This window comes from Xenopus laevis, chromosome 3L, assembly GCF_017654675.1.
Source record: "Xenopus laevis strain J_2021 chromosome 3L, Xenopus_laevis_v10.1, whole genome shotgun sequence".
Lineage (NCBI taxonomy): Eukaryota > Metazoa > Chordata > Amphibia > Anura > Pipidae > Xenopus > Xenopus laevis.
Window position 1 is genome coordinate 49,603,288 of NC_054375.1, and position 11,282 is coordinate 49,614,569.

At 37.9% G+C, this 11,282-nt stretch overlaps 1 protein-coding gene across 2 annotated transcripts in view; it reads left to right on the forward strand.

Moving 5' to 3' along the window:
* The window catches only part of ergic1.L (endoplasmic reticulum-golgi intermediate compartment 1 L homeolog), a 70,687-nt gene extending 59,618 nt beyond the window's left edge, over nucleotides 1–11,069 (forward strand). For both annotated transcript variants that reach the window (XM_018252168.2, XM_018252169.2), the window contains exon 10: nucleotides 10,372–11,069. In XM_018252168.2, coding sequence (XP_018107657.1) covers nucleotides 10,372–10,479 — 108 coding nt within the window. In that variant the 3' untranslated portion in view covers nucleotides 10,480–11,069. The remainder of the gene's footprint in view (nucleotides 1–10,371) is intronic.
* Nucleotides 11,070–11,282: the final 213 nt, after the last annotated feature.

The window sequence follows — 11,282 nt, forward strand, 5'->3', positions numbered from 1 at the left end:
GACTTTTTCCAATGACTTTCTATTTTCTATGTGTCACGGTTTTTCTAATATTGAAGTATAAAGTGTCATTTCTCTCCTTCTGAAGCAGCTCTGGGAGGGGGGGTCGCCGATCCTGTAAACTGTTCTAAATTGATACATTTAGTTGATACATTTCTTATCTTTGTCCCTGCTGAGCAGAATCTCTGGGTTTCATTACAGGCAGCTGTTAGAATTGATACAATTGTTGCTAATACTCCAGAGATGCTTCTGAGAAATGTATCAACTAATGTTGCAAAATTGTAACAGTTCAGAATCTGCACCTGGATTACTGAGCTGTCAGACTCAAACACCAGAGACAGGAACATTCAACTTTAAACTTAGATTTTGGAAAAAACGTAAAAAATAAATAATGGAAAGTAATTGGAAAAAGTCATTATTTCTAGGGAACAATCTAAAAACAACTAAATTGAAAAAAGTGTTTGGAAGGTGAACAACCCCTTTAAAGAAATAGTCACAAATAGAGAGTAATGAAAAAAAAGTATTTATTTCTGGTGAACTGTCTGAAACCAACTGAACTGAAAAAAAAGTGTTGGAAGGTGAACAATCCTTTTAACATAACAAATCTAGAGAAATATGACGTGGGGTGAAATAGGTTAAAATCAAGGCTAAAATTTTGCCCTTTTAATTAATTTATTTCATGATGAAGATCATATGAGTGGGAGCTGCGATTCTGCTTTTTTTTCTAATGAGGTACATTTCTTTTATTTGGACGCCAGCAGGACAGTGTAAAGTTTACCATACATACGGAGATCAGCTCGTTTGGGGAGGTCGCCAAACAAGCAGATCTTTTCCCAATATGTCCACCTTGAGGAGGGCAATATTGGGCTGATTCGATTGTGGGCCCTAGGGCCCAATGATTGAATCACAAAAAGGAGAATACAGGTAGTTGGAGCGAGGATCACATCAATGAACTGATGCGGTCCTTGAGCTGACTGGATTTTTAAACCCGCTCAATAGACATCTTCCGGACTTTCGGTCGTTCGAGGGCCCCATGCACTGCCCAATAGTCTGTTGGCAGCTTATATCTGCTCATTTATGTGTTTGCACAGGTAGAGTTGCTATCCTGCAGTAGGAACTGTTTCTCTGTAGGCAAAGTCACAGTCAGAGTGAAGTTAGCAAGGAGCACACCCCTGTGCTGATGGTATAATCTCCATCTGCCAATGATCTAGTTAGAGAGGAAAGCGTTCTTCCTGCGGACAGATGGTGGACAGATGAATAAGACTTCGAGGTTAGGGGAATTGGTAATTGAGAGACACCTGCTGTTAGCACTGCTGCCTCATTCACAATCTCCTGTTAAGAGCATGAGGCAACAGCAGCTCATCCATTCACACAAGCCATTCAGCCATCGTCCACATCAATAAGGCAAGTGGGGAAGCACGAGGGACTCCTTTTGCACATGACCAAACAAAAGCCTTTTGTGTTAACAAAAGAGGAGATAGAATAAAAGGAAAGTTTCCCAGGGCCAGTAAGACTGGCTGTTTCTTGAGAGGAGGCAGGCCATTGGCTGGTTTATATTCAAATAATCCATTGTGATATGTCTGCCTCCAACCTGTTTGGCTGAGATAAATGGGTACATTGCTATTCATGGCTATTTACCGGGAGTCAGACTGCAAGTGGCCATGAGCAATTACACATTTCACATGGGGAACTGACAAACAAGCTGGACGCCCTCAGACACTTTACAAATGTCACACTGCGAGCTTTTAACCCTCCATTCCCAGCCACTGTGCCGGAGATCAGATTTCTGGTTTGACGGCGACCGGGACAATGTTTGGAAAAACAGAAACGGCTTTAAGCTGTATCACTTACATGCCCGGGTATGCATAGAAACCATTAGATGTAATGATATGTAATTCTATGCAGGGGGAAGCTATTTAAACTGCCCATGGCACTTCCTGCTGTGTCCTTCTTTATTACATTTCAGTTTCTGAGAATTGGGTGGTTGTTTCTTACAATTTGATGAAAGATGGTGCATGTGATATTCTATACATCCTCAAACAAGGCAAAAATAGGGAAGAGAGGCTAACTATATATAGGTATGGGGCTGTTTTCTAGAATGCTCGGGACCTGGGGTATACTAGATAACAGATCTTTCTGTAATTAGGATCTTCATACCTTAAGTCTACTAGAAAATCATGTAAACAATTAAATAAACCAAATAGGCTGGTTTTGCTTCCAATAAGGATTAATTAATCTTAATTGGGATCATGTACAATATACTGTTTTATTATTGCAAAAGAGAAAAAGGAAATAATTTTTAAAAATTTGTACTACTTAGATAAAATGGATTCTATGGGATATAGCCTTTTTGTAATTCAAAGCTTTCTGGATAATGGGTTTTGGTATAACAGATCCCATACATACATATATACATATATATATATATATATATATATATATATATATATATATATATATATATATATATATATATATATATATATATATATATATATATATATATATATATATATATATATATATATATATATATATATATATATATATATATATATATGAATGGGTATAGTGTGCCACAATGTATGACATGCTTAGCCAGAGGTCCAGCAATGTAGGTTCTAGATTTCCAGGAGGTTCCATATAAACATGCATTGCACAGTCATAGAGTGCCTTGCTACTGGCAGTTCAAGGAGGTAATGGGGTTCTGAGGCATTTTAAAAACTCATTTATATGTCACCCCCCATTGCACTGTAGATGACACTTTTATTGAGATCACTGAAATCAGGGCCTCTACTATTTTGGTTGTCAAAACTGTCCTGTGGTTGCTAAGATAATTGACCCCTAGCAAACAGCTTGAGAGCTACAGAACACAAAACAATAAAAAAACATTTTTTTTAAATGAAGACCAATTGCAAATTGTCTTAGAATTCTGATCTCTAAAGCTGGCCATACACGGCCGATAAAAGCTGCCGACAAACCGAGTCTGCAGCTTACCGGCCTGTGCGTGTGGCAATCCAACAGGCTTCCCCAATTGATATCTGGCCGAAAGTTGGCCAGATGTCGATTGGGCAGGGTTAATCTGATTGGGCACGGCACATCTGATCGTGACCGCATCTGTTTCGTTGATGTGGTCCGGCGATCTGACCACCCGTATTGGTTGCATTATTATCTGTTCGTTGCGCCCTAGGGCCCAGGATCGGATTAGCCCGATATCACCCACCTCAATGTGGGTATATCGGGGAGAGATCCGCTCATTTGCCAAAATCGCCAAACGAGTGGATCTCTACGTGTATGGCTACCGTAATCTCTTCTAAAAAAAAAATCATATTAAAGTGAACTACCCCTTTAGTGAGTTGTAACCTTCCCCACCCCTTATGATAATGTATTAAATAAAAAAATTGATAGGCACTTCAGCTTTTGGCAAAATGCTTTCTAATCATTGGGGAGGGGTTTCAAAGAGCAGTGTTTAGGAAGTGGTCTGTTTTAGCAATGGAAAGGGGGGGTTGAATAAACCTATTTATAATGATGACACACAAGCTCTTGCTCGGTAACCTTCTCACCTGCTAATCTGCAGTTGCAGTTTGTCCCGTGCACAATTCCTCCGTGTGCTCCACATTCCCAGTGCCAAAATCACTGACTGACATGCTGATTCCGGAGGGCTTGGTCTGTGAACTGACGTGATTGCTGGTTCTCACATACTCATTGTGGCTGATAACAAATCCTCATCCATGGTGCTTTGTGAAGCCGTGTCATGCAAGCATCTGTTCGGCTGCTTCCTTTATCTCCGACATGACACATGGACACACAAACACACACAAATCTATAGGGGAAGTATGTGTGTGTATGTATACTCACCCAATAAATCAAAATACATCACAAAGGTTTTTAGTGTATAAAAAGCCGTGATTGGATTTTTTTTATACATTCAGATACATTACATATTCTAATATTAGATAGCTAATCCCTATTTACAATTCATTTGCAACTTGATTGGTTGCCAAAAATATTTTTTTTCTGAATTTCAGTCAATCCTTAGATTTTGGGTGAAAAGACAAACAGTGATATGTGTATAAAAAGAACCATCAGCCTCTTCTCTGTAACAACTGGCCATCTTTTCTTTGAATGCTCCAAGCCCAACTCTTCCATCAGTGTATTTTATTCCAGAAATATCTTCCAACTGCTCTCTGAGCAAGGTAAAGGCTATGTCCTGCATCACATCATCCTCTGTCCATGGCAGTGCTGAAAACTGACATCCATCCAGAAGCTGTGGAGTGTGATATTAGGCTCAGGACCCCATTGTTCCCTCTAACCCATTGCTCTAGTGTTTAGACCAAATGCCTTGTCAGCAATTATCCCTAAAGTGTGATGGAAAGTTCTAACACCTCCGAGGTGTCCATAATCCCTCCTTATCCCCAGCCTGGCACCTGTTTAGCTCACAACTGCATCTGCTTGAATAGAATTATTGCTGTTTATGTCTAAATTGTTTGAAAGCCAGACTAGAGAGTGTCAAATTAATTAACCCTTTTCACAAAAAAAGAAGTCTGGTGCAAGTCTTCATGCTGACAGTTTGCAATCACTGCAATAACACCGGGATTTTGCAGAAAGAATGTTGTCATGGGTAAAAATTACAAAAAAAACCATAGCAAATTGCATATTCCTTTTTTACCACTCGTAATAAATGAGCCATTCATTTATTTAAGAAATAATAAGCATCACAGGATTGACCTCTTTTGCATTCTAAAGTGAATTGTCATTGTTACTGTGTTGCAACTGTTTATGTTGCAAAGGGTTAATAGCGAAATAAATCACTGCTAAGGCATCTGCCAGTCATCTGATCCATCGTTTATAGTTCCACGTTTCTTAGTCACTGTTACATTTAATGTCAAATACATATTAGGATAATATTTGAGCCACCTCTTCAAGAATTAAATTCAGGTATGGGATCAGTTATCTGGAAACCTGTTAATCCAGAAAGCTCCAAATTACGGAATGACCATCTCTGATAGACTACGTTTTAGCCAAATTAAAAAAAACAGTATATTGTGCTTGATCCAAACTAAGATACAATTAATCCTTATTGGAAGCAAAACCAGCCTATTGGATTTATTTAATGTTTACATGATTAGTGGACCTGTCACCTACAGATAAAAAGCTGCACAATGAAAGTCCATAGCAAATTAAACACGAAACACAACATTTTTTTTCATTCAAACATCCATACCCGTTATAATGGTGTTTAAATATCTGAGCTGTCAATCAAATATTATTTTCCCCCACCTCTATGCCTGAGGCATAGAGGTGGGGCATTCAATTTCTTTCACTTTACATTCAGCACTTCCTACATGTCACTGCACTCCTCACATTGCCCCTTCCCTCCTCATTCTCTATAATTATCTAGGGCACTGCACATGGGCATTAGGTTCTGGTGTATACACAAGATTTTGGGGTGATACACAATTTATCTTAATAACAGTGTCCACAAAATGGCTCCTGCCTGCTTGCTGTGATTGTGTAATAATAAATATAGTGTAAGGGAAGTTTATTTTACTCAACTAACATGATAGAAAATAATTTTGAATTATTTCTTAGGGTGACAGGTCCCCTTTAAGGTATGAAGATCCAAATTACAGAAAGAGCCGTTATCTTGAAAACCCCAGGTCCCGAGTATTCTGCATAACAGGACCCATACCTGTACAGTCTAACACCGATTTTACTGAATTGTTATCCACCATTTATTCCATTTGTTATAACTAAGGTATAGCACTGCGTATCTTGTCGGCGAAATATAAATGATGATGATGATTGTACGGTTTTTAAATGTTATTTATGTTCTAATGCTTCTTAATGGGATCATTTTTTGGATTTTAAGTCAGTTTTCCCACATTTTACATCATCATTTTGGCCCATTTTCATTAAACCCATGTTTATCCCTTGTAAGTGTCCCCATATTCTAAGTCTTTTTTTATATTTACATTTTACACCATTTACAGGAGAACCCCAATTTTATGTTTTCCTGGATTTTACAGTTTTTTTGTTGTTTTTTTTTGGTCTCCTGAAAAAATAGAAAAAAAAATCAAAACGTTGATGGGGTTGATATTTATTAATGCATATCCCCATGGTAAGTTCTTTAGGGCAAGGCCCTCTTTAACACTTGTGTTGGTTATTTTTGTATATTGTCTTGTGTTTTTTGTATACACCCATTTATTGTACAATGCTGCTGGATATGTTGGCGTGTTAGAAATACATGTTCATAACTATCATGCTTCCATTGACCGTGTTGGTTTTACATTACTTTATTAGAATGCTATACAGCTATGAGTTCTCTTATCTGGAAAGCCGTTTTCTTCTGCCATGGTATGTGGGAAAGGGATATGGCTGTAGTATAGTGAGATGGTGTCTTTAGTACCAGATCTGTGGAATAGCACTTTATAAATTTGTTGCCCATCCTGTAGGCCTACATTTCTTGAATGGGGGTGATAGCAGAGCCATAGATAGGGCAGTCTTAATTCTACAAATAACCAGAACCCACTAATCCCTCTGGTAAATCAGTGTATTCAGCAGCATTTCCAACATATGGATTTTTATAATAATGCTTCTCATTTGGTGCCATATACAAAGCAATTATGACAAGGACACCAATATTTTTTTTTGTTTAGCCTCTCCTTTTTATTTGTTTTTGTTTTATTTTAGCAGTTTCTATTAAATCCCTCCTGTTCTCATTTGACCTGAAATGTTGTTTTCAATAAGTGACTCATGATGTGGCTGCTACATACTTGTTCAATTTCACTAAAGCAGTCAAAGTTTCCCTAGCTGTGTGCTGGCAGCTCCTCACCCACGTCACTCTTAATACTGTGCCTTTGCATGGGAAGCTCTGCGTCACTTGGGTGCGTATTAATGATTAACACATCCGCTGGCGAAGAGGGGGGGAGCGATGACCTCAAGAGAAGTGATAATATCCATTGTTTATTTAGCTTGCTCACCTGCATCCCAGTCTGTCAGGACTTGTCCGGCTAAGCTTGATTTGGATCATACGTCACTCTTCACTGTCAGCTCTTGCCCACTGACCCTCTAGTCACCAGAGGCTACTCTACTGCTTTATTTCTGCTGCTCTTGCTACTAAATTATTTGTTTGCTAATGCAATGCTATTGAAATAATCTGTATTTAATAGTATGTATGAGCATTGCCTCGTACTGCTGTTCCCGAGGAAAGGAGACCAACAGCGTGGCTCACATACTGAATGCACCTTTTAAGGATCCAAGGAATAATCTTCCCTCTGCAATGTCATTCTTATACTCGTATATTTAAAGGGGAACTATAATGAAAATTGAATATAAGCTTCACCATACCAAAATAAGAAACTTTGTAAATACAATAGATTAAAAATTCTATACCGTTTCTGAATAAATAAAGTTTATCTTCACTATTCCTCTCTCAGGAACTGTTTCTCCTCATTCTGTCTTCATGCAGCAGTTGGCTGTCAGATAATCATTGACCATTAAATTCAATGGGGCTAATTTATCAACACTGGGCAAATTTGCCCATGGGCAGTTACCTATAGAAACCAATCAGTGATTAGCTTTTTGAAGCCAACTGCAAGTAGAACAATGAATGCAGCAATTTGATTGGTTGCTATAGGTTACTGCCCATGGGCAAATTTGCCCAGTGTTGATAACTGACCCCCAATATATCTTATAGGGGAGCTCCTTTTGCCTAGACGATGTATTAGAGCTCACTCTATTAAAATCACCAGACATCCTGCCTCTCTACGTGCAGAATTTGTGCAAAAGGCAGTTATTTTGTTAGATTGTGTTTGTACTGGAATCAGTTATTTGAGTGAGCTCTAATACATCTGCTAGGAAAGGGAGCCCCCCTATAAGATAAATTGGATCTAACTGTCAATGAATATATGACATTCAACTGCTGCATGAAGACAGAATGAAGAGAAACAGATGCTGAGAGAGGGATAGTGAATATAAACTTGATTATTTCAGAAACAATGCAGAATATTTAATTGATTTTATTTAGATAGTTTCTAACTTTAGCGATAGTTCCCCTTTAAGGCAGAATAACAAAACAAAAAAACACGCACAGGGCTTGATTTAAGTAGAGCTGGCAACCAGAAATAGGAGCGAACGTGTGACAAGAAGAGAGGGAGAGCCAGGGGATCATCACAGTCACCAAATTAGAACACTCAAACCAAAATGACTGTCATCATCTTTGCCATGCCCCAACATGGGATTAGCAGCAGCTGGTGCCCCTGGGAACGATAAAAATATGAAACATTGGCCAGTTATAGCATTTGTTGAAGACCGAGGATTGATGTGGGTTATTTTTTAGCTTGTGATGCTGCCTGCTTGTGTATGTCATTTCAATTGGGAAGTGTTTCTGAATAGGTATTCATGCTGTCATGACAAAGATATATGACAAACTTTATAAGGTTTTTGTATTGTATTTGTGACCTGTCTTTTAACCAGCTTTGCAGGAAAACCAGTGATAGTTGCTCTGCATTGGGAAGATTCACGAAATTTCACTGCTCAAGTGACCTCACAGGGTTGCGCTTCCTCAGCAAATAGCGATTGCTCAAAACGCACAAGTAAAACTTATAGAAAGTGTATTTATAGATTATTAATTGTGGTACGACACTTTGGTCTGAATTTCAGAGAAGTTACTAATCACTTATATCACTTTCAGACCTGATATATTAGATGCGATATTAATGTTTTATACTATTAAATATAAAGGGCCAGCCACACAATCAGTGTTAAATGTTCTGAATGATTTCCCTTCAAATGGGGGCAGTTATCATGTCGAAACGAATGTTAAATTCATGTTTCACTCTACTAAGTTCTGTGTTGTCATTGAAGTCTGTTAGTCATGTCAAATTTGTTTCCATTGCAAAGTTTTCTGTTTACATTACCATTGATCGTGGCTTGAGTATGAAATAGGATTTCTAAAGTGCTTACCCGGGCAAATTTCATTCCCACATGAGGCTCAACACCATAGAGCTGAGCAAGGTGTAGTTTCACTTATTCATATTACCTCATTTCATTGCCAAAATAAGGGGGAGCATTTCCCTGAAATTGCACTGCAAATGCAATATTGTTCTACTCCAGGAATATCTTCTGTAAATGCAGATAAAGATCATTTTTAAAACTCCATTTCAGCAGTTTTAAAGGAACTGTGAACTAAAATATAACATTTTGCATAATGAAATTAAGGGAGTTATTTTCTAATATTCAAATTTATCTCGCTTTTTTATTAAACCAAGCTCAGCCTAAATACCCTCGACCTGAAAAAAAATCGAGTTTAGGAAATAACCCCTAAAACTGGAATTTCTCATATTTTTATTAAACCTAGCTGGACCAAAGGCCCATCCACGATTTTATCTTATTTATCAATAAAATAAAATTTGAAAAAGTTGGGTTGGGAAAACTCAATAACATCGAACAAAAACCCGAATCGTATGAATTATTTTTATTTATTTTTTGGGTTATCGACTGAAAACCCAGAATTACAATATCTTCAAATTGTAAACGAGACATCTACCATTGACATTTACATGACCTCGGAAGGTTTGAGATGGTGGTTTTTCAGATTTGGACTTTTTGCTGCTTTGGGATATAATAAAATCTCCAAAAATTTTAGGTTTTTTTCCCTGTAAAAATGTGAGGTTTTGCCCAAAAAGCCTCAACCAGAAAAAAAATCGAGGTTTAGTAAATAACCCACTTAATGTTGTTCTAAATAGCCGAAATATCAATTTATATCAATGACTAAAGTTATTTGTGAATAATTGTAGCTGAAAGCAGTATTTGTCCTTTGCTGCTTAAATCTGCACCCTTATTATGAGCTAATGCAGACCCTGGCCAATGGTTGAACCTTTGGGGGAATTCAATGGAAAAAGTCCAACAACTGGTTTAAAGGTTTAGGTGTCATGTTTAAATACAGAGGTATTCCATCAACACTGGATTTCCCAACCTCTTCCCCTCAGAGGAGAGAGGCAATGGCATGATCTATTTGGGGCGATTATTGGGCCAACTGCAACAAAATATAACTATATTGAAGTTACCACTTATCGGTCTCATGTTGCTTATATAGACTAGATAATTGCTAATAGTCAAAAGTGAATAACACCCATCATTGCTTTCTTATGCTTACACCTCCTTCTTCCTTTTATTATTTTAATTTCTGGTCTAAATAGGAGGGTTTTGGTCCTAAGTGCTATTTACCATTTTCTTAACCACATCTCATTGGACTAAGGCATAAGTCATTAACTTGGCCATGGGCACCTTTCTGACTTATTAAATTTTCTGTGTAAGTTTAATAAAGGGAGAATTTCCTTTCCAATCATACTCTCGTTCTTTCCATTGCAGGTTTGCGCCATCATCGGGGGAACATTCACAGTTGCTGGGATTTTGGACTCTTTCATTTTCACAGCTTCAGAAGCCTGGAAAAAAATCCAGCTCGGGAAGATGCAGTAGGGAATGTTTACCCCCGCGCCGTTTTATTGCGGGACGGACCAATCGGAAGAAACACCAATACATTAGGAAACAAATTTTTGGGTTTATTGTTATTTAGAATCTAAATGATGAGCAAATGCAATATCTCAGACGTAGCCTCCTTGAGTATTAACTCACATCATTTGTTTACATGCTCTGTAGAATGGCCAGCAGCCATTGTGTTTGTCTGTGTGTAGTGGCTCAGTTATTTTAGCCTAATGTGGGACAACAACAAAAAACATTGGCTGGTACTCCAGCTGTGCTAGAACTATAACTCTCAGCATCCCATTACTTGCCTTGCTAGTAGTGCGAGATCCTGAGTGTTGTAGTAATGCAGTATTAGCAGTGTCGCAAGTTGCCTATCCCTGACCTAATGTGACTTAAATGCTGCGTTGCTTATAATGTAACATTGGGCCTACTATTCATGCTCCTATTCACTCAACACTCATGTTACAGCTGCTGCACACTGAGCTTTTATACAAGTCATGCAGGGACTTTTAGGGGGACAGCTTTGATCAGCATACAATAACCATTTTTCTTTAGAATACAATATAGATTAAGAACATTACAAACATCTACCTAATGCCATTCATATAATCCCATTTTATTCAGATTCTGCCTGCCAGCATCATGCTTAAAGGGATACTGTCATGGGAAAAAGAAAATTTTCAAAATTAATCCGTTAATAGTGCTGCTCCAGCAGAATTCTGCACTGAAATCCATTTCTCAAAACAGCAAACAGATTTTTTTATATTCAATTTTGAAATTTGACATGGGGCTAGACA